Here is a 25,406-nt window from a genome sequence, read left to right on the forward strand (position 1 = left end):
TCCATGGGTATTCAAGATGACTGCTTCATCACAGGAACAGAGCAGAAGTTCCATTAGTAGAACGGATCTACTAGAACACATAATCTGATAGACGGATCTACTAGAACACGGTCTAGTAGAACACATAATCAAAATAGTAATGTGCATTTGATATAGAGACACATGAATGTCAGGTAATTGTAAAAAAAATAAAAATAAAAAGTATTTGAATTGGATCTTAACTCAGAGTTTAAAGACTACTTGAGTGAAAACCGAAGGGAATCTATATCAATGAATTAGGCAGATATTAGATACATGATTGTGTGTGCTATGTACTCACACTGAAGACAAATGTTTCTCAAAGTTTAGACTTTTAACTCCCTGTATCAGAATGTATTTCCCTCAGGCCCTACTCCAGACCTATGGAATCAGAATTTGGAAAGTAAGACTCACAAAAAACATCTACATTTAAACAACATACATGGGTAGGACAGTGCTGAAATTAGAGATTTACTCTATTCCGTTTTAAACTTTCTGCTCACAGGGTATATGTCCAGTTTGTCTTTTTTTTACTCACAGTTCCTAGCAGATACCCTGGGAATTACAGACACTCATATGTTTGTAGAAGAAAGAAATGAATTGTTTTCTTATGAAATCTATAATTTTCCATAAGGGATTTATTCTATTGCAAACTATTATTTCCACATTTCCACCAGGAAAAATTATAGATATTTTCTCCCATGCAAATGTAGAAGTATTTTTAATTAAGGAGAGTCATTCATATGAAACATAAGTATTAATTAGTACTACAAAAATAATTAAATAAATTTTTCATCTTTAAAATTAAGTTTCAGGTCTAGCATGTAATTATATTTCTGATTACAATATTTGTTAGGTAAATGCTTTTATCTGGGTTCACATGAATTGTTTGTTGATTAAACATTAGTAAGAACTGGAGATTCATTGTTCAGAATGGAAACAGTTTTATAGCTGTTGCAAAGTTCTAATTTATAGTGGTCTAAGATTAGTCACGGTGTATAGTCAGCTCTGAGTCACTGACTTTGTACTTATTTTTGACGTAAAGTAAAATCAAATATGGCTCACTCGCTCACTGCCTGGTGTCTGACCTTAACATTCCTTCCAGGGATTATTGGGTATTTTTCTCAGTGTAAACTTGGTCATATCTGGGCACAGTTAAACATGCATCATGATGACTGAATTTATGAGGAGATTAGAGTTTAGTGTCTAAGCGGGTTCCACTGTCACAGTCAAACATTGGAATAGGGCAAATATAGATGAAGGCCCCAAAACTTGGTACTTCTAACAGTATTTTATGTCAAAATATATCATATGTACCAATAAAAATATTACAGCAAGTTCATATGCACACAGGACTGAACTTTTAGAATCTCATATTAACTCAAAATCCATACTACACTTATCCATATTATTTTCAAATCTTAGTAAATGTGGTGATTTAATATTGAGTTTTTAAAACTTTTTTTCTGGAAGATAATTTTACAGTATGGATTTATTCAAAGCTCTTCGGAGTTCAGTAATTTCCAATCAAACAGTAAGAATAAGCTACATCCCTTGGATGCCCAAAATTTAATTGAGGGAAAGTAAAATACACATATGTGGTTTTTAGGAGTGTTATTTTCAGCAGTGATTTCTTCATTAGTTTTAATCCAACAGAAGGTGTCAGGCACCTGTAGGGACCCACTGGAAGTCCACTGAACTAGCAAATATATTAATGATACAGTATGATTGAATTGGAATGTGTTCAATTTCCCTATTTTTCTTTTTCCTTCTACTCTTGGTTATTTGAAAAAATCCGTATATGACAAACTATCCATATACATATATTTACATATTTTAATATATATTATATATAATATGCTACCTATATTAATAGAATTATACATATTATATATTTTAATATATTACCTACAGTAATATATTTATAAACTCTCAATCCTCTTTGCAAAGTCCTGACTACGATCCTTTAAGAATTATTTAAGAGATGTATCTGTTATGCATTTTATTTGAATCCCTATTTTGTGGGTCTCTCTTAGCAATGAAGAGATTACTGGGCAAACTGTGATTATGACTAAATTTGATTTCCATTTACCAGCTTTTTAAAAAAATTTATATCTTTATAAAAATGCATACCATTCTCAAATACCATTGAATAGACTGAATGTGGGTGGTAAAAGTGTTCCTCAGGGTTGCAAATAAATGCACTATTTCAAAAGTTCACTTTTTCCTTTGTCTACATCCCACTGGCATTGCTCTCCTTATCCATCTCCTCAGTTGAGGTAAGAAATCAAGCATGTAGGAAAATTGCATGATCCTGTTTGTTCTTAAGCAAGTGAATTGACACATTCTACTTTACCAGTCAGTAATTGCTGAAAGCATAAAAGCCATTATAGTTGCCTGTCACAGATCAGAAAGAAATAGCTATTAGCATTGCTACTCTAATTGAAATTCAAGTGTTTTATAAAGTATCCCTCATATGGATTTAAGTATTAAACATAATACTTTTCTTAAGAGTGAACATCAGGTGAGAGTATCTTTTACACTTGTAATGTGAAAATTTGACCAATATATACTTACTTAATGCTTACTATGTGCAGGCTCTGTGTTTGGGGTTTAAGATTCAAGTTTAAATCCCAGATAGCATCAGTGATCTCTGCTGTGTGCATCCAAATAACTCCACCATTATTGCAAAGACATATCCAATATATATAAAGCAATTAAATTAAAAACTATATTAATACATTAGTAATTGTGTGGATTGAAGATTAAATCAAATAGATATTCAAGACAAATAGATTTTATTGAAAGCTATGTTGAAGAAATGGAATGTTCTTAGATGTTAGATGTTGCTCATTGGCAACTTCAGAATTTCTTTGTAGGAGAAGCTTAGATTTGGAAACCTAATGGGAAATGATGATATGGTATTGAACCCTGAGTTTCATAGGCTGTTACACCACTGTTTTGCTTAGATTATCTGATACAGATAAATAAAATAACCAAGTTTTTTAAAATATTATTTTTTTGTTGTTCCTCAGTGTGCTATGAGAAAATGTCGTAGTACATGTCAAAGAATATATTTCATTTTATTTGAGCTATATAAATGGTATAGAGAACTGAAGATTATGGGTATGCTAAGGCACTCATGGTAAGCCACCCTGTGGCAAGATCATTATTCACAAAATAGTGAGATTAATAGGGAGAGGGAAGTAAATATGAATTCTAAGAGAAAACACCCAGTGGGATAAAGGAATGTAATATGAGGGGTCAGGCTGAGGTGGAAGCCTGAGTAGAGCGGGGGACATTGTATTGGAAAGAGTGTAGGAAGGGAAGTTGAATAACTTAAGTGGGGCTTACTTTGCTCTTAGTTTTGCGTATTTGTAGCAGAAGTTTGAATATAATATCATGGAAAAGTGAGAAGTCTGCTAAATTTAAAATGGGAAGCAACATAAGTAACTCTAAAAATAGTGATTGTTTTTTGACCATTGTCCTAAGAGACTGCAGTACTTTTTAGAAGAAAAATTTGTTCATTACATAGTAACTGAGTATCTCAAGTCACAAAGAATAAAATCCTATGGGTCATTTCAATAGCCCTTAGGGTCCTTTGTAACCTCCCTTCTCTTCCCCTAGTTATGTATGGTCTCTACCTTTATCTTTTGAAAATGTCCTCAAAGGCAAACCCTTTAAAGAGGATCTGATTTATTTATAATTGAACCTCCTCTCACCTAGAGTTTTCTGTCCTCTTTATCTGCTTTATTTTTTTATATTGTACATAGCATTGTCTATGGATCTGTCCTCTTTACAGTGCATGTTCCATGAGGATAGGGATTTTTGTGTAGTTCACAGCTATTTCCAATGTTTAGAAATTTGTCTAGAATACAGTGATAATGAATAATATTATGAAAGATTGAATGAATCACTAATCAATTAATATGCAGTCCTAGGAAAGTGGTAAGCACACAGTGAACACTTAAGATGCATACTTTGGGAGCCTAAATAGAAACTTATGGCTATAAAATTATTTTTAGATGATTATATGGTAAAATATCTAAGAAAGGTGTATCTTCTAGAATATATTTTTTAATTAAATTTCTTATTTTGAGATAGTTGTAGATTCACATGCAGTTATAAAAAGTAATTCAGAGAAATTCCATGTTCCCTTTGGGCAGTTTCTTCCCATAGTAACATCTCGTAAAACTATAGTATGTTATCACAACTACCATATTTACATGAATGCAATTAAAATAAAGAACATTTCCATGAAAATAATCCCTCATGTTACCTTTTTATAGCCACATTCAAGTCTTGTCCCTTAACCCTCTAACAACCACTCATCTGTTCTCCATTTTCTATAATTTAGTCATTTTTGATTAATATTTTCATGTGATTTTCTTCATTATCTTATTAATATAGTGGGTTATATTGACTGATTTTCTAATATTGAACAAGCATTTAGTGTTGGAATCAACCTCACTTGATCATGGTGTATTTATTTTTATATGTTATTGATTTATATTTGTTAATATTTTGTTAAGGCTTTTTACATCTCTATATTTATGAGAGATATTGGCCTGTAGTTTTGTGAGGGTTTTTCCCCACTGTCTTTGTCTAGTTTCAATATTAGGGTAACATTAGTTTCATAATATGAATATCTTCTCATTTCTAGAAGAGATTGTATAGAATCGATACTAATTCTTTTTTAAACATTCAGTTGAGTTCTCCAATGAAAGACTTTGGTCCTACAGATCTCTTTTTGAGGAGATTTTAAATTATTTTTAAGTGCTCTCAGGATGCTAAATTGGATCTGAAATGTGATATCAAACCAACTGTAGAAAGTGGTACTTCTAATAATCCATATGCCAAAAAGGAAATCTCAAGAGAAATAAAGAAATACTGTAAACTAAAATATATTGAATTGAAATAAAATGAAAATACAATATCAAAATGTGTGCGACACAGTTAAAGCAGTGAAGAGAGGGAAATACATAGCATTGAATGCATACGTTGGAAAAAAGGAAACATCTTGGATCAATAATTTAAGGTCACTGTCTCCTCCACTACAGCCTAGAAAAAAGAAAAAGAAGCGCAAAGCATGCTGAAAGACGAAAGAGAATAATAAAAATAGGAGCAGAAATCAGTTAAATAAAAAAAAAAAACATGAAACAGTAGGATAAATCAGTGAAAAAAAGAGCTGATTCTTTGAAAAGTTAAAACTAACAAACCTCTAGCATGCCTGACAATGATGAAAGGAAGACACAAGTTACCAATATTTAGGAATGAAGATACCACAGACACTACCAATGTCAAAATGATAATAATGAAATAATACCAACCGCTTTACACACAAAATTTTTACACCTTAGGTGAAACAAACTCATTGCTGGAAAATCAGAACTTCCACAGCTCACCTAATTTGTGAATAGCCCTATCATTATTAAGGACATTACATTTGTAATGATTTCCTGTGACCCACTCTGGTAGAGAAAGGGAGATCACCTTTCCATTACTGGCAGGTGAGGGTAGGAATCCAAGTTCCCCCCTCACCCTCTGCTGACACCCCAGGGAAGAATGCTGAGTGGACACAGGAAAGAGGGCTACCCACTAGGCCTCCACTGAGGAGGTCTCTTGGCTGTAGCTGGGAAGGTAGGAGTTCCTAATCACTGTTCCTCACATGGTTCTCCAACAACATGATAGAGGGGTCTTGTTACTTCTGAAAAGAGTATAAGTTCTAGCTTCTTATTTTGCCTTCTCCAGCCTTACCCTGTCAAAGATGGTTGGGGTGCCTCAGTACCTAGGGCAGAAGACTAGGTTCCCCATTTGACCTTTGCTGTCGTGGGAAGGAGCGGGGCCACAGTTTTCTCCTGTGGTTTTGGGTAGAGCTGTGACTGTCTGAAAGTTTTTTGTCTCACTAGGCTACATTGTTTCTTGGCTAGAGAGAGCAGGCTTTTATTCGGGCTTTTTTGGCCTGAGCTAGTTGGTATTTGCAAATTGCTGGCTTTGAGGATATACGAGGCAAAAAGAAAATCCAGAGAACTCACCACTGTGCTGTTTCTTGGGTCCTGATTTCCCTAGTTGCTCTATCCTTTCTCCACTTTTCAGTGTCTTCTTGTGTCTGGTTTATATTTAATGTACATGATTTTAGTTGCAATTACTGGAAGGAGTGAGGAGAAAACATCTACTCCATCTTCTCCAAAGCAGAAGTTCATATAGGGATATATTTAATGGTTCTAAGTAAGCGTCTTTGCTGCAAGTATTTTCACCATGATCAGATCATTTTTACCCTGTAAGGCAATTTTTCCAAAAAAGATAAAAATAACTGGTTTCACTTCTCTATTGATACAGTACTCCCATTTTTATGTTATATAAATCTTAGCCAGTTCCCATAACGGTCTATACAATGGCACAGAGTTTTGAACCTACATTTCCCCTAGAACTTTGGAGCATCTATCAGTGGACATGTGACAAAATGCTAAGAACAAACAATGGTGTGGAAGGCTTTTACAACTCAATACAAAGCTCACTTAGAAATATGCATCCAAGTATTTGGAAATTGATGTATCTTTTAATGAAGGAAGACATTTTAGCAAAAAAAGAAAAAAAATGAGATGCTGTACATGAAGATGAATCAACAAGCAGAAGAATGTATAACACTATGAATGAGAAACTTTGACAAGTGCTTAGGTACAATCCAAAAAATAAAATCTATTATTTGTGCAGTATTTCCATGAGACTACACTATACATTTTAATGTATTCAAATATTTAGTATTTCGCCATAAAGTCTTTCAAATTTTGTCATTCATTTTTAATGCCTCATTATGTCCTTTTTAATGAATGTCCTTTTATTTTTCATGATTTTATCTTTTATGGCAAAATTGCTTTACAGCCAATCAGTTATGTTTCAAAGATGCTGGCAGCAAAGATGCTTACAGCAGAAATTCTGATTATGATGCTTAATATCATGCATGGTATTTTTTTTATCCATCTATTCAAGGTGATGTTATTTAATACGTATGAAGTAGTATATGCTAGGGACTATGGGAAAACTATGATGAAACAAATTTATTTCTTGTGCTTTTAAAATTTAGAATTATCTTCATTGGACCTCAGAGATAACCTCATTCAGTCATTTCATTTGGCAGACATGGAAAATGAAGCACACAGGTTAAGTATCTACTAAGTGAGCTATAACTAATTATTAGCAGAACTACCACTGATCCAAGAACTCTTTCTACTGGAAAGAGTGACCTTTACCTTAGAAATTCAATGCATCATTTGCATTTATTGGAATTAGAATAGTTTTCTTCTGTTATTTCGCAATATCTCAATAGAACTGTTATGGAGTGGGGAGATTTAGGTCCCTTGTAATGAGTTTCCTCATTAATTTGTGCAGATATATTTATGATGTAACTATATACAAACTTTTGCCCAAATATGGATTTAAAATTCAGGAAAACTCAATTTCTATCAACAGATATGTGCTTACCTATAATACCAAAAATACTATAATACTAAAAATATTAATGTAAAATACTGAAGCCATTCTGGGAAACTTTTAGGGCTCCTAGACATGTATCGTGTTTTTTATCCTGGATCAGTTCCAGAGGTGTAATGTTTGCCATTGTGAAATTGTCTTAGGTATCAAATTCTAAATTTAAAAGTCCTTTTAAATATAATTCCATTTGTAAAAAATGAATTTGAGTTACTCTGCATAATTCTCCTTGACCCCATAGATGCTCTAATACCTTTCATTAAGTAGACTCCAGGCATTACTCCTTTCTTCATCCCAGCTCCAGCTAAAGACAGCTGTTCTTCAAGCAACATTTTTATTAACTTATTTAAGAACTGGGACATATCTTATTACCCTATTTTCCATTCCTGTCCTATGCAGCTGTAGCTGGTACTTTTCATAACAGCCTCTACATATCAACCTCCTCCCCCATTTCACTCCATTTTTTTTCTTATTCCCTTTTACTTTCTTTTTTACATAAATTAAGGATGTGTGTGTGTGCATGCAAGAGCCTTTTCTCTCTTTATCTCCAGTACCCTATTACTTGAAAGTTTCAGGAATGTGCCTGTTGTTTTTGTGAGATTATAAGCTTCAGGGAAAAACCATTTATGAATGGTGTAAAAACTCTGAAATGTAAAATAAATGACTTTAAATGATAGCAAAATTTCATTAATAATACTACATTTAGACTCAATTTAAAAATAACACAATGTGAATATAAAAAAGCTTTGAACAAATAGAAGGTTGTGCAAATTATTGTTAACTTCAACTTACTGAATTTCAAATATTACAAGTTTCATGATATATAAGAAAATAATTTTTGGTCAGAAAGCTATTTTATAAATATAAGGCATGCATAAATAGCAGCCCATATAGGATTAAACACTTTCAAAATTCAAGTAAAGAAATAATGCTTCTGAGTATATTAATGTCATCATTGCAATTTGAATGTTTACCACCTAGTATTCATTACAACCTCGAATAAATCACACATTAGTTCTGTGTTTGGACACTTTATTATGACAAATTATTACTTTAAAAACAATTTGCAACGTTAGTATTATTCCATATGGATCACAATAATGAAATCTATACCAATTAAAAGATACATTAAAAATCAGTAGCCTAATTTTCTAGTTTGTTAGTAATTAGATTAGTCTACTTTAGAAGGGATTTTTTGAAAGCCAAGATCCTGTTTGTAATTTTTAAAACGCAGCTACATTAATATTTGTTATGTAGGAGAAGTCTATTATTTTTAAAGTTTAGATCTAAACTTTAAAACTTTGTATTTAGGATGTTATTACAGAGAAATGGTTAACTGTAAAGACATGTGCCTTCAAAGCTGGATAGAATGTTAATCTCACAAGTACTATTTTTTTTTGTACTTTTTTTTATAGGAGTTTGATTTGCCAACATATAATATAATACCCAGTGCTCATTCCATCGAGTGCAGACATGGAAATGTGCCCGTCACCCAGTCACCCCCACCCCCTGCCCACCTCCCCTTCCGCTACCCCCTGTTTGTTTCCCAGAGTTAGGAGTCTCTCATGCTTTGTCACCCTCTCTATTATTTCCCACTCATTTTCTCTCCTTTCCCCTATAATCCCTTTCACTATTTCTTATATTCCCCGTATGAGTGAAACCGTATAATGATTGTCCTTCTCTGATGGATTTACTTCACTCATCTCACAAGTACTATTAGGAATTTGCCTGAAGATTGAATAATTTCCAAAAGATAGTTGAAAGTATTTGTTGACTACTTGGGCTAATCTGTAAGGCTTCTTCTCTAGTATGGACATATGAAAAATACAAGAAAGCTCATCACCATTTTATTCTACTAACATCTAGATTTATAAAACATTAGCTAGAAGGTATTAGTGTCTAGTATTTTTAAATTCTACATAAATGTAATATGTAACTTACTTTGAATATTATTATTATACTTTTATGGGAAGGCTTTTTTTCTTTTCATGTGATTGTTTTCTTTTTTATGTTTTTTATTTGTGGGAAATTATTATGTATATAATGAAATGCACAGAACCTAAGTGTACAACTCAGTGGGTCTTCAGAAATGCATATCCCCATGAAACACCATTCAATAACATATAGAACATTTCCAACTCCCACTGAAAACTCCCTTGGACAGCCACTCTCCAAGGCAACACTGTCCTGATTACAGTCAGCAAAAGCTATGGCCAGTTGTTCTTGAGTTGTCTGTACTCTTGAATGTCTGGTCTGTTTCTTTCAGCATAATTGCGAACTCACGTTCTTGTTTCAGTTTTGTTTTGTTTTGTTTTTACTATTGAGTAATTTTCCATCATATGAATATTCCATTATTTGTGTGTCTGTTTTTCTGGATATGTAGGTTCTAAACTAAGTATGATGAATAAAACTGCTATAGATATTTTTGTTTAAATCTTTTCTTGTAGAATGACTGGGTCATAGTCTAGATGTATGTTTGTGTTCAAGAAACTGAAAGTTTTCTAAAGTGGTTGTCCTATTTTAAATATATACCTAACAGCAATATGTGAAAATTCTAATTCCTTCTCAGTCTCAGTATCAGCAGAATTTGGTGTTAACAGTCTTTATAATTTCAGACATTCTAGCTCATGTAAAGAATTTCTGTCTCATTATTTTTAAGTCTTATTTTCATATCAGTGATGATTAATGATGTTAAATCCTCTTTCTCTGAGTTTGACTGTTTTAGATTCCGCACTTGATCTTTCTGTGTCTGGCTTAGTTCACTTAGCATAATGATTTTAAACCTTTCTTCTTTTCAAGTATAATCATTTATAGTGATGTCTCCTCCTGACAATTTTACATAAAAAATCTTGGCTTTTTACTTTCAGATAAAAATATTTTCTAATTTCCTTTGCAATTTATTCTTTGAGCTATGGTTACATAAACATGTTTAATTTCTAATTATTTGGGATTTTCTAGATATTCTCATGTCATAAATTTTTAATTTATTGTCATTGTCAGAGAATATATCCTTAAGACCTAATCTTTAAAAAATTGTTGAGAAATTCTCTATGGCTCAGCATATGATTTATAGTGTTGAATTTTTCTTCCATGAGCACTTGAAAATAACGTATATTCTTCAGTTGTTGGCCTTAATGTTTTCTCTATTAGTTCACGGTGTTTGCAGATATTTTGCATATCTATATTCTTACCACCTTCCAGCCTAATTATTCTATCAATTATTGAGAAAGGAATGTTAAATATCCCACAATGATTGTGGGTTCATCTGTTCCTTCTTTCAGTTCTGTCACTGTTTGGTTCATGTCCTTCAAAATTTGTTTTTTTAAAACATGTGCATATTTGTCTTCTATCTTTGGGAATACTCTTTGTCTTAAAAGTTCTTTTGTTTGATATCAATATAGGCACATGCTCTTTAGTTTATTGTTTGCATCATATATCTTTTTCTATCCTTACTTTTGAATTATTTGTATCGTATTTAAATTGTATGCCTGGTGACAGCAAAGTATGCCCATGTGGACAGCATCTAATTGAGCCTTTCATTTTTATTTTGACTGGCAATCTCTGCTTTTTAAATGGAGCATTTAACCCATTTATATTTAAAGTTATTATTAACTTTGTTGAATTTAGTTCTACTGTTTGTTATTTGTTTAGTCTTATCTCTTTTTTAGTTCCTCTCCTGTTTCTTTCTTGCCTTCCTTTAGGTTAATTGAATAATTTTAGCTATTTTAATTCATCTGTTGTATTTTTAGCTTCTTTGTCTTATTCTTTTTAGTGGTTGCTCAAGGGGATTACAATAGATTTTTTTACTTTGCCATAGCTACTTAATATCATACAACCTCACATAAAATATATGAAATTACAGGGGCACCTTGGTGACTCAATCGATTAAGTGTCCCACTCTTGATTTTGGCTCAGCTCATAATCTCGGGGTTGTGAAATCAAGCCCCACATTGGGCTCCATGCTGGGTATGGAGCCTGCTTAAGATTGTCTCTCTTCCTCACCCTCTCCTCCTCCCCTGCCCCCACTCTAAAAAAATTATGTACATATATATAACATATGTATGAAGTTGCAAAAGGACAGTTCCATGTATTTTGCCATACTTTGTGCTATTCATGTCATTCATTTGATATCCATATATTTTAAATAATTTACATATATGTACAAAGTAAACTCCACAATTGTACTATTTTTACTTACAGAGTGAGTAGACATCTAAATAGAGAAAAGATCACATATCTTTTCTATGTAATTACTGGTTTTAGTGCTCTTTATTATGGTATCATTCCATCCAGTGCCATACATCTAGTGTCATTTCCCTTTAACTTTCTTAAGACTTTCTTCTAGTTCAGATTGGCTGACTTCAAATTCTCTCAAATTTCATTTACTTAAAAATAGATTTATTTTGCTTCCATTTATGAAAAAATTTTTCACTGGATATAAAATTCTGGGTAGGTAATTTCCCTCTACTTTCCCCCCAAGTATTTTTCCCCTTAAAGACATCATTCTTTTGTCTGTGATACATGTTATTTTCTTCTGGCATTTCTCAGGATCCTTTGTCTTTTCTTTAAGGCAGTTTGTCAATGATATGGCTAGTGTACTTTTTGTTGCATTTGCTTTGCTAAGGACTCATTTAACTTTTTGTATTGGTAAACTAATATTTTCCTGAAGTTTGAGAAATTTTTGGCCATTATTTTTTCAAATATTTTTCTTTCCTCTTCTATCCTATTTTGACACTTCAATTATAACCCCTTGATATTATCTTTTCAATTTCTGAGGCTTTATTAAATTGTTTCACTTTTTTTCCTATGTTCATCAGATTGGAGTTCTGTTGATGTTTTATCAAGTTTATTGACTATCTTCTGCCATTTTTACACTGGTGTTGTATAAATCCAGTGAATTTTTCATTTCAGATGTATCTTTAAGTTCTAGAAGTTTTGTTTAGTTCTGTATTTAATTATCTCCATTTCTCTGCTGAAATTCCCTATTTGGTTTCTAATTATGATTGTGTTTTCTGTTAAGTCAAATTTAAAATATTTATATAGGGATCCCTGGGTGGCTTAATGGTTTGGCGCCTGCCTTTGGCCTGGGGTGCGATCCTGGAGTCCCGGGATTGAGTCCCGGGATCGAGTCCCACATTGGGCTCCCTGCATGGAGCCTGCTTCTCTCTCTGCCTCTCTCTCTCTCTATGTGTGTGTGTGTTTATCATAAATAAATAAATCTTTAAAAAAAGAAAATAAAAAAATAAAATACTTATATCGTTTGAAATTCACTTTCTTCTAATTCATCCACCTGAATTATTCTGTGATCTCTTTCTATTGAGCACTTTTTCCTCCTGAGTGTGAGTCACATTTTCCCATCAGTAGTAATTTTCCTACTTGCCCAGTAATTTTTAAACTTATACTGGACATTATTGGTGATGTATTGCAGAAACTCTGGATTTTGCTATCTTGCTCTGAAGAGTGTTTGGTTTGTCTTCTAACAGACTATTAAATTACTGAGTGGTAATTTTGTGAATGTGTGGTTTTGATTTCTCCATTATTTACAGAAGAAATCCTTAACCTGGAGGTGTGGAGTAAAGTCAAATGTATGGCCATTTAGGATTTTAATACAAGGCCTGTGCCACCTACCAATCCCTTAATTTAGTGGAATTGAAACTCCAAATTCTGTCTCCTTTGCACTGGGAAGCAACAAAAATTTCTACTCAGTTTTGCATCTGTATCTTTCCACTGTGTTCCTCAGTGTGTCCTTCATACATGTACAATTAAAAGATTAGCCAAGGATTTTAGACCCAGAATTTAGGTCTAACCCCTCTTTGGCTCCCTCCTTCTCCAGCTACATTGGCAATCTCATATGCCATTCCATAATACCTCAAGCCAAAACCTGATTGTATGTTTCTTTTTTTCCTCCAGGATGTGTAGTTGTTATCTGCAGGAGAATTAGTCTGATAAAAAACTATTGCTATACCATCAGAACAGATCCTCAACCTTACTACTTTTGAGCATTGGAATATTTTGATATGAATTTTCAGCTGCTTCTGCAAAATTATTTTTTGCATGATTCTGACACCTCTAGTCATACTGAACACTTTTATATAAAATAGCCTTACTGAATTTTTTGTGATAGTCACACAGAAAGGTGATTTATGCTGCTATAACATACATGACTCTAAAATAAACAGTGTATATTTTCATTCTTAAAAGTATTTTGGCAATCGGGATTTTTCTATTGGTTACTTTATTTCACAGAGTCCCTAATCTCACCCCATCCTTTCACCCTTTCTCCTTTATTGATTGTTTCTCTTTCCATTTCTCCTTTTGTTTTCTCTCTCTCCCTCTGTGTGTGTGTGTGTGTGTGTGTGTGCGCACATCCACATGTGGGTGTTACAGAATCCTGGAAAACTCCAAATTCTTCTCTTTCTTTTATAAAGCTTTCCCCAAACTTTAGAACTAGGACCCCTTTTTATATATTTTAATCTATCAAGGTTTTCTGTACAGCTACAATCTTAGAAAATAGGAATGGTTTCAGGTAGCATTGCATTACAGTCAGCATTGGTGACACTTTTTCATCAATCAACATTTGGTAGAGCATTGGCGATGTTTACTTCTTGAAATCTGTGCACGCATCCATTCATTCATTTGTTTACTTATTCCTTTATTTGTTAAACAAATATTTCTCAAGTATCAATATATGCCAGACATTATTGGCTGAGTTTTTTTATTATTTATTTTTCCCATTCTGCTTCACTGCCCATTAACTACTAACTTGACAGAGGCTAAGTTTTTCATCATCTACTGTTGTGATACTATATATACAAATACTACCCTTAAATGTTAATTCACTCTTATGATTTCCAAGCTTATATATGTTTATTTATCCCAAATTGGCTTTTCTTGACCTCTTAGGCTAACCAAATATTCTCCTCCTACGATATCTCTATTCATGTTAACAAGATATGAAACTAATATGTCATTTAGTCATATCCATTCTCAAGCAAATTCCCACAAACCAATATATCTTTCTCATTTCTTCATTAGTGTCTATGACTCAATTTCATCTCCAGGTGTTATAGGGTTGTACTTAATAAACAACTAACTCTGCTATGTACTTACTACCCTAAGAACTACTTCTGATAAACGATTTCAAATCAAAGTTGTCACTTTTGATGGACATTTTTGTGAGATGGCTTGGTATATAGAGATGTCAAACTACTGACTTTATAAAACAAATCAACTCATTTTCCCTCCCAACAGAAAATATATAGTCCATTTTCTTTGCAGCGTTCTCCAAAAACAAAACAAAATAAAAATTTTAGTGAGATATTTTTATAAATAAGTTATATGTTCATCAGTACTTGATTTAAGCACTAATATTATTATAGCTGTGGTCCATAGAGTTTTGGGTCCTATATTATCCATTTATACATGCATTAGGATAGACACTTTAAAAATGTTTAGGAAATTTTGTCCTGCATATAGATACTTTCCCAGTTCTTTTTCATTCAAGTGGAATATTTAAGATGACTTTATCTGGCGCACCAATAAAAGAGTGTGTCAACCCAAATTCCCAGTTTCATACTACCACCTAAAATCATTTTTATATAGCATATTTTGATAAATTCTAGCCCAGTTACTCCAAAATCTATCTCTATATTAAACTAGACTGCTAGAGGGAAGAATGTCTGAACTGAATAATTAGAATCTCTGAAGAAATAGTTTTGCAAAAACATGTTTGATAGTTATTCTGTTCACTCACATTGAGAGACATTGTAAGAAAGAGCCAAGTTAAAGATACTTAGCATTTACTATGTAAGGATGTTGTTGAGGATATTGTTCATTAAATTACATGACAACCTGTTTATTTGATGGTTTTTTTTTTTTGCGAGAGAAATACATCTTTCATCTCAGAACCAGAGATAATTTCATTTTCTTGTTATTTGTCTTTATTTACAATCACAAAAGATTTAAAGTCTTGAGTTTTTCCTTTGTATTATTTTCTGTAACATAGAGCTGAGTCATAGCCTACCTCTAGGAAGTATACAGTGTACATTATATCTATTGACCCAATTTCTGGGTTCATTCCATATTTTACTCCTATATCCTTTCTGCCCAGTAAATAAGCACATTCTGCTGACATTCTTTGCCTTTTTACAGAACTCTATTTCCTAATTATTCCTGTTATTTTAATCTGCATTGCACTGCATATATACAACATCTAACCAGTTTCTATCAAATTCTACTTTTCCTAATAACTAGCTACATGGAGGCTCAAGCTTTTCTTTAAGTTTATACTTTACCAGTTAATCTCTGTTGATTGTTCTGTATTGCCTAATAGAGTTTACGTAATCACCTAAACTCACCTCTTAAACTTTCAGTGCCTTTCAATAATACACTTGATGGCCTCCTCTTTTTTTCTTATTACTTCATTAAACCTTCTTTTCTCCAGTCTAGTATACTTTCCAGATCTTGACAATTTGTAGTTAGTTATATCTCTCTCATACTTAATGTACTTAAACATCTTTTTTTCCACGTATCTACTGATTCCTAATTGTTCCTTCAAATTATAGCCCCCAGATATTCTCTTTCTTTGAAACATTTCTTTAAGCATCACCTATTTGTGGTGGTTTCTATTGGCTTAATTACTTTTCAGATATATATGAAAATCAGCTTATTCCACAAGACTTATAATGACTTGCCTACACTGTTCAATGTGAATGATCAGTAAATGTTATTAATTAAATTCAAATTAGTGCAAAATTGAGATCTGCTATGCTGAAATTGTTTTTTTGCACTCAACTTTGTAGGAATTTCTATTTTTATATTGACTCATGTTAGTATTGATAAACTGTGATTTTTATTTGTATATGCTCAGATCATATATTAGTACCTTGTGTTTCTAAAAGGATTGTAGATTATTTAAAACTAGTAGAGGCAAAATATTCTTAATAAACTTGGAAACATTATGTTGGTACTTTTTAAAGGTTCATATATATAAATTATAAATATAAATGTTCAGGCATCTGTTTTGTTTGAAAGAAAGTACATCTGTGGTTGAAGATAAAAATATATAGTCATAAAGAAAGAGTTAAAGAAATTTGGTCTTCCATGTTAGTATGCTTAATCAGGTCAGTGAGAAGTTAATACAAACCACCGTAAGAATCCGATCATGGGATGTTGGCAACTTCTAATAATTGATATTCGAAGTTTAGAGAATAATTACACTTCATACACACTTTCATCTTCTATGTGGAACCTACTAAATAGTCACTAAAAACTGACAAGCACTTAAACCTAAAACAAATTTCACTTATATAGTTCTACAGGCTTGCATTTCAACTATGATGAAAGTATTTTACAGATAAGAATAATTTACAAATAAAAATGTAATTTACGGAATACCTTGCCAGTGAATGTTGATCGCTTCATCACAGTTCAGTCATGTTTAGAAAATCTAAGCAAGCTGTGTGATTACTCCAGGAAGCATGGAATGATGTGTTCAAATTAGTACCATCTGTGGATAGAAAAAAATTGAGGTTTTTAGTCATTCTTAAAGAATGGAAATCTGATTCTCCATGCTAAAATGAGTGTAATCCTTTTTGTATCTGTAATTCAATAGGGCAGTTGCTTTGAAATAGTCTAGTTCAAAACACAGTTCATCAAAAGAGAAGATACTGCATATAAATGCTGGTCTTTTTGAATGCCACTGAGGTATCTTTGTTTTAAAAAATTGTGTATGAGTTATGCTAATATATTTGTCTTCAGATTAGATTTATTTCTGGTTTATCTTTCTAAATACATTGGATTGGAAAATGTGGACAAAATTTTGTACCACTTGAAAACCAAAGGACTGTTTCAATGAACCATAATTTATTCATATAGTCAATACTTATTGTGTGCCCATATGTGCCAGACACTGTGTATCTGTGCAGGGTCCATCATTATGCCTGTCACATTGAAGGCAACTCAATTGCTGATACTCTTCCTTTAGTCAGGCTACAAATAATTCTTCTGTTTCTTTGTCAGGTTAAAGTACTATCCTTTTAGACTTTTTTTTTCCTGCAATACTTATTTGGAAAACACAAGAGCCTGTGGACCAGTATTGATCTGCTGAAAATTTTTATAGGTAGCAAGTTTTGCCATTAAAGTCTTCATTCCTAAAATCTTAACACTGGAGTGGGGAAAAAGTTGATCATGGAACAACCACGGGCAATTTGTCATCCTTTCTGCTGAATTGGAAAAAGGGTCGTTTCTTCTGCCTTCTCCAGTTCATTGGATAACTAACGCATCCCATTTTCTTCCCACCTTTAGTTGCTTAGTAAACCCTAGGTTGAAGTTGAAACATGAAGTGGTGTTTGTTGGTGGACTCAAAAGAGGGAAATGTCTGGATCATACTTCCTGGCTCCCACTGGGAAAGAGCAGAGTCTATTGTTTTAATGCAAATGAAAAGTCTGTATTAAACTTTTCAAATATCCCCACTGCACTTTATATCCTCACTGCGCTAAAAATCTTGAATCTAGTCCAGAAGGCTCAACATTATCTGATTCTAGCCTACACCTCCAGCTTTCTATCTTCCTATCCATCCCTTGTGGATGCTGCTATGTTCCTTAAGTGTTTCTAATGTGCCGTACTCTCTTCCCCTCAGAATCTTAACACATCCTCATATTTTTCATCTGGGAAGCTAATCTTATCAGTTCTCTGATTAAATTAAAGCCTTTCTTGACCATCTATCTAAATGAAATCTTAGTTCCTAGAGATGTCTTAGACTGTTTATCTTGTTGGCTTCTTCCAAGCCAACAATGGGTAAATTCTTGTACATCAAATCTGTTTCTTACTTAAAATATGTTGTTTCTTCTTTTGTAATGAGCCAAAGAAAACTCTGTTTTTAAAGGACTCAATCAGGTCCTCTGGATAATCTTTCCCTATTTTATTTATTATTTATTTTTTAAAAGTCTTTATTTCAATTTCAATTAACATACCGTACAACATTAGTTTCAGGTGTACAATATAGTGATTCAGCACTTCCATACAACAACTGGTACTCATTACAAGTGCATTCCTTAATTGATTTGGTTTCTTAATTACAGATGAAAATTTTTTTCATATCAGCACCTATATCAGGGCTTGGTTGAAAAACTGGATGAAAAAAAAAAACTGGATGAAGATGAGTATACAGTGGCCAGGAATCTTGGGGGACACGTACCTACATAAGGGTTAGACATAAAAAGACAAATTGACCAAGATCATCTCTAAACTTCCTTCAAATTATGTTTCTGTCATCTTCTGATTCATTTGCCAGTTCCATGAATTTAACTACAAAAATAAGTCTAAAATGTATTTCTTACTGCTACCATCGTATTTCTTTATTTTTCTGAGCATACCTAGTAGTCTATGAATTTGTCTCTTTTCCTGTAGTGTAATTACCAGACTAGGCTTGATAAAATGTACTTCTGGACATCTCATCTTGACACCAAAATAGCTTTCCATTGCCTGACAAACTGTAAGTTCCCCTAACACAGTATATCCTCAGGTTATTGTGTAGCCTTTCTCTTTTTAATTGCCAATATGGCCTATAAATCATAATTGAACTTGACTAGATCACATTACCCTCTCTCTAAATCTCTACCTTAACAATCATTAAATCCTATCTCACATGCCACCTTTTCTCTTAAGACTATTCCTGAACCCCAAGATCATTCATGTCTTTGATTTGGGTTAGAATATTTTGAAAATTTGTCTTATCTTTAGGTGGTCTGAGTTCAGACTTAGTGGCCAAGACTTGAATAAATTCTAGAAATTCTACTTTTTATCGAAATTCTATTTTTTAATCAATTCTAAAACTGATTCCTCTATAAGGTAAATTTTCCTTTAAAAAACTTTTTCTCTAATTGCTTTTCTGCATAACTAAAACTAGAAGAGAAGGTATGTTGTAGGCAGTGTATCAGGTATTCAGTTTGTAATCTACTTTAAAGGTTAATGTTCAATTAAATACGCTAAGATTTGATGATAAGTGTTAGTAATGGAAAATAGAGTAATTGAATCTAATCATATGACTTTCAGTTATCTGCTTCTTGTTTTCCATTGCATTAGACTTTTTCTTTTCTTCCAGATTTAGGCAAATATATGTGCAATGTCTATAGATAATTTAATAAAAATTTAAGAGGAAATTTAAATTTTTAACTAAAGTCTAGACGTTTTTACAGGACTCCAGACTCATGTATCGATCTATCTGACATCTCTTTCTGGATATCTGATAGGCATTTCAAAGGTAACATGCTCAAAATAAATTCTTAATCTCCCTCCCCAAAGCTTACTCCTTCCTTCTTGTTAATAATGACTTCATCCTTCTGTTTGCTCAATCCAAAATCTTTAGAGCTTTCCCTCTACTCTCTCTTTCCTTATACTCCACATGTCACACATCAGCAAAGCCTGCCAGCTCCCCTTCAAAATATGTTCAGTATCTGATGCTTCCTTTCATTTCTGCTGCTGTGATCCCCATCACGTCGTGATCTGTTGTGTTGACATTGCAGCAGCCTAATTGCTCTCTCTGTTTATATCCTTATCTCCCTTCAGTCTATAATCAGCACAGTAACAGGAATGATTCTATGAAAATATTTTAAAGCCTGTCATTCCTCTACTCAAATGAATGTTGTGAGAGTGTCCTACAATGTCATATACAATTTACCTTCAATATCTCTTCAATTCTTGCTAGCCACACTGGCTTCCTTGTTATTCTTCAAATATATCAAGCACGGTTCCAGCTTAGGGCCTATAATTATGCATTTTCCCCTGCCAGGATGTTCTTTTTTCAAGTATTCCCATGATTTGTTCCCCCACCTTCATCAGGAACTTCATGTCTTCTAATCAATGAGGCCTTCTCTGACTAGTTAGTTAAAAATTTCAATATCTTTGGATCATCTCTGTCTCTTTCTTCCATTCCTTATTTCTCTCCAAGACACTAATCATCATCCAAAATGCGATCGATATACAATACTTATACTTTTATTGTAAATAACTATCCTGAATGTAAATTACACAAGGGCATGAACTCCTATTTGGCTTATTCGTTGTTTACCCAGCAGATACAATAGCACTTAGCACAAATTAGGTGTTCATTAGATATTTATTGAATCTTGAATTAATATGGTACATTTAGGAATGAATGAGTTATCTAACTCATTTATTTTCTTATTTTTAAGTGTTATTATACCATATCATTTTTATGAATTATGTAATTTTCATACATGTCGTTATCATTCTATATCTTAGTCTTCTGAGCAAAAGCCCTTGCACACACTCAGGGAAAGACATAGTTGAAAAAAGTGCTTATCTCACTTAGTTCATTGTTCTTTCATATTACTAACTGTAAGGTGCTTATATTATGTGTTCAGTAAATGGTTATCATCTTGAATCCTTAACACCAGGCTCAGAGCCTCACACACGGCATGCAAATAGTAAACCAGTGGTTAATATGAAATCTAATAAATTACTCCAAGTAGGACCATGTGATTGTAGATGATATAGATACCTTTGTGTATGTATTATCAGTGTGCCAGATGATGTTCTAGAAAGTGTTTTGTCAAATTGATTGGTCACTTGGTTTTGTCAATTTAAAATATATGCAAGATAAAAAAATCAGAGTTATATAAATTATTAATTCAGCTAATAATATTGTTTATTTAGAATTATTGTATAATCAACATTTACTATATATCAGATGTATTTGTGTCCATCTGAACATTTAAATGTAAGTATGTCTTTCTTGGGAACTGAATCTTAAAACTCAGACAATACCCAGGAAAGTGCAGAAGATTAAATGAGCATGTAACTTTCTTTTCTACTAGTGTTTATATATGAAGCCAAAGTAAGTTTACCTGAGATTCGGATGAGTGATTCTGGGAGCAAAATTGAGCATTAATCAAGTCACAGTTGTTTTGTCCTCTACCTTTTGAACTGGTGGCCTCCGAAGAATAATCTTAAGGTTCTGCCCATTAAATGTGGTGATACTAAGGGCAGTTGTAATAAAAAATTGCCACTAGGTGCATAATAAAGAAATATTTTTGAATCCATTTCTCCCTTCTGTTTAACAATTTTTGGTAATTCTAATTGTTTTCCATTTTTCTCCTTTATTTTTTAGTTCCCAGTATTCCCACAAATATTACTTTTTCTAATGTTCAGGCCACTAGTGCAACATTAACATGGATGAGACCTGACACTATTTTTGGCTACTTCCAAAATTACAAGATAACCACTCAACTGCGGGCTCAGAAATGCCTAGAATGGGATTCTGAAGAATGTGTTGAATATCAAAAAATTCAATACCTTTATGAAGCTGACCTAACTGAAGAGACAGTGTATGGATTAAAGAAATTTAGATGGTACAGATTCCAAGTGGCTGCCAGCACCAATGCTGGCTATGGAGATGCTTCAAATTGGATATCTACACAAACCCTTCCTGGTCGTAAGTATTATCTTCTATATATGTTGACACGTTTGCATTCAAGAACAAGCCCTTCGAATGCTTTTCCACAGATCACTCAAAATATAGGTAATGATTGCTCTTGCAACTTTAGTTTTATATTTTAAAACTAACTAGATACCCTACTTGCTTAGACATCATTAATCGTAATTAGCTAAATAAATTTCTATTGCTTATCCTGAACACTAGCTACATGGAATTGTAGTGGTTTCCATGAAAAGGAAATAAATAAATATATTTATTTATGAATATAAATACATTTATATTTATGAATATAAATATATATATACTGATATCTATTAAATTGATGATTTTTACATAATATAATTTTGTGTAAAATCACTGAACATGAAAATTACTAAATTCGTGTATTAACCAATGCATGTAATAACATTTGTTTTTAATTTAATTGAATCCCAGTGGGAAATTCAATTTCAGATATTATTAGTTAAGGCTTTTCTCAGACTTTCAGAGTTGACCAAGGACTTAGAGTCTTTCCTTGAAATAAAGCATAATGGGCCTCTCTTATAGGCTGTATTATATATATAGCCTGTATATATATATATATATATATATATATATATATATATATATATATAAAAATTATTATTATATATTATTAGGCTATACTGATTGCCACTGAGCACTCTTTGGTCATGCCTACATTTTCCCTTAATATGTGCTCTGATGCTCTGCTGCTTTTAGGCCAGACTTTACAGCCTTTTCAGTGACTTTAGGCACACACACATACACACACATGCATATACACACATGCACATGACACAGCTGAGACAGATCTGCTGGCAAACAGCTTTTCAGCTTGTGCTTTATATCCATATAAAATTCTGAGGCAAAGAAATACCAAGGGTTCAACTCCTAGCTTGAGATGTGAAGAAGGAAAAAAACACAGAGAAGAAATAAAAAATAGTTTCTGATCATTATTTTGCCATCTGCCCATCTTTCTGGACTTTTGTATTCAAGAAAGAGCTCTTTAAATACCTTTCCATAGAAATCATTCAAAGTATGGGTAAAAATGCTATTGTAACTTTCGTTTTATAATTTAAAACTAACTGGTTTCATTTGGGGAATATAAATAATAGTGAAAGGGAAAATAAGGGAAGGGAGAAGAAATGTGTGGGAAATATCAGAAAGGGAGACAGAACATAAAGACTGCTAACTCTGGGAAACGAACTAGGGGTGGTAGAAGGGGAGGAGGGCGGGGGGTGGGAGTGAATGGGTGACGGGCACTGGGTGTTATTCTGTATGTTAGTAAATTGAACACCAATAAAAAAATAAATAAATAAAAAAAAAATAAATAAAACTAACTGGTTACACTACTTGGTTAGATAACAGGATTAACCATGAGTAGGTAAATTTCTGTTATTTATTCTGAACACTATCTACATAGAATTGTAATGGTTTCCATGAAAAACAAATAAATTTCAAATCAAGTCCTACAAGCCAGAGCTCTGAGGAATGTCTGCACTGCCTGAAATGCCATTTCCACCCCAAGCCATCCTGAGCAAATTTCAAGTTGGCCTGGTTACCCAGCTCAGTACCATCCCATGTAAACCATCCAAAGAGGGACCTTATGTTACCATTCTTTTATCTTAAGCAAGATTATTACTAGATTATTCCTTTCAGATTCAAATCACATTTTCCTAAAAATTTTTGGTATCTATAAGTAAACACACACACAGACTTTCAGTGATGAAAAGGTGCTGTTGTAGGCCTTTGTAGTCCTAAAGGCTTTATATTTTACATCACAAACTATATTCCCAGGAGTACCTAGTATAATTTTTATGTAGTAAATTTCCAACCAATATTTGTTCATGCAACTCAACATTTGAGATAGAATCCAAACAACTCAGCTTTCAACACATTATCACCTCTCCTCCTTGTAGCACTTTGACTCTTAGTTTCTGTAATCTCTGCCCTTCTTGTTTTTCTCTTATCTCCCTGATAGCCCTTTCTTAGTTTCCTTTTCTCGTTCCTTTTTTAAATGTAAGTATTGAAGTGCCCAGATATCTATATTTGTACATTTTCTATATCAACACACAGCCCGTAGGCGATCTTACCTTGAAGTGACCTTATCCTGCCCTATGACTTTAAAGTCTGCTGATACAGTGATTATTCTCAAATATTTGTTTCTAGTTCTGATTCCTCCCTAGAACCTCCCTAGATTACTATATTTGCCTGATCAACTGACATCATTCGACATGTGTATCACATATATCTTTCAAAATTTAATGTGGTCTAAACACCAAACCTCTCATCCTCCAATCTACTCTATCTCAGTAAAGTGCACCACTACTCATCTGTTACAGAAAATGAAAATCTAGGCCATGTTCTTTTCCTCCTCAATTCTTTCCAATGATTTATTTCAACTGTGCCATCTAAACATGTCCCTCCATTTGCATTGCAATTGTACTAATCCTATCCTTCATTACTATTACCACTGCATTAACCTAACTGACCTCCTGAGCTTCCCGGGCTGATCTTTCTAAAACTGAATCAGATGATGTCACTTCCTTGTTTGAAGCCATCTGATGAATTTCCATTGCTTCAGAATAAAATTCAAATTTCTTAATATGATTAACAAAGTCCTAGATGACCTGGCCCTTACCTAACACTCCTAACCTCATCCGTAACTACTTTCCCACTTATCATTACTCACTCTCACACCGGACACTTTTTTCTGTTGCTTGAACACACTAAACTCCCAGGCCTTGGGCCTTCCACACACTGTTCCTTTTGACTGTAATGTTCTTTCACTTCCATCTCTGTATAAACAGCTTTTTATATAATGTGTATGCCTACTTAAATGATTCCTGCTCAGAATGGATTTCCCTGACCACCCAATTTAAAATAGCTTTGCCATCTTTTTCTAGAATATCATGCTATCTTAACGAGCATTTGTAATAGCTTTTCACTTTTATTTTCATGTTTTTAGAATCTGTCTTAACTATTGCTATTTCTCATTGCCTAGAGAATGCTGCCTGTTAAGAGTAGGTACTCTATAAATATTTCCTAAATGAGTAAAACTTGAATAGTAAGCTAAAATGGGTAGGGGAGAATGAACTGTTTTCCAGTTCGGGCGATACTGAGGATGATGGTGCCATAACACAGAAAAGGAAAAAAAAAAAATGGAAAACTCAAATTTGGATTGGGTTTAGTCAGTAAGTATGGTTATTTTAAACCTATTGGTTTTGAGAAGAAATAACTATTCTAATCCAATTAACTAGAAAAGAGAAAGAAATACATGCTCGGGAATATGAATGTAGGAAAAGCTAGGGATTTTAATCTAGTTCCATCAACCTGGAAAATCACAAGTGAAGATTTGATTAAAAAATTGGACACTGATGGGGTGGTTAAGCGTCTACCTTCCACTCAGGTCATGATCTCAGGGACCTGGGATGGAGTCTGC

General features: G+C 33.1%; 1 protein-coding gene across 3 annotated transcripts in view; it reads left to right on the forward strand.

The window, feature by feature from the left end:
- PTPRQ (protein tyrosine phosphatase receptor type Q) overlaps positions 1 to 25,406 on the forward strand; it is a 246,333-nt gene that overhangs the window by 136,087 nt on the left and 84,840 nt on the right. For all 3 annotated transcript variants that reach the window (XM_077845626.1, XM_077845627.1, XM_077845628.1), the window contains one exon: positions 21,638 to 21,961. In XM_077845626.1, the coding sequence (XP_077701752.1) occupies positions 21,638 to 21,961 (324 nt within the window). The remainder of the gene's footprint in view (positions 1 to 21,637; positions 21,962 to 25,406) is intronic.

This window comes from Canis aureus, chromosome 13, assembly GCF_053574225.1.
Source record: "Canis aureus isolate CA01 chromosome 13, VMU_Caureus_v.1.0, whole genome shotgun sequence".
Classification (NCBI taxonomy): domain Eukaryota; kingdom Metazoa; phylum Chordata; class Mammalia; order Carnivora; family Canidae; genus Canis; species Canis aureus.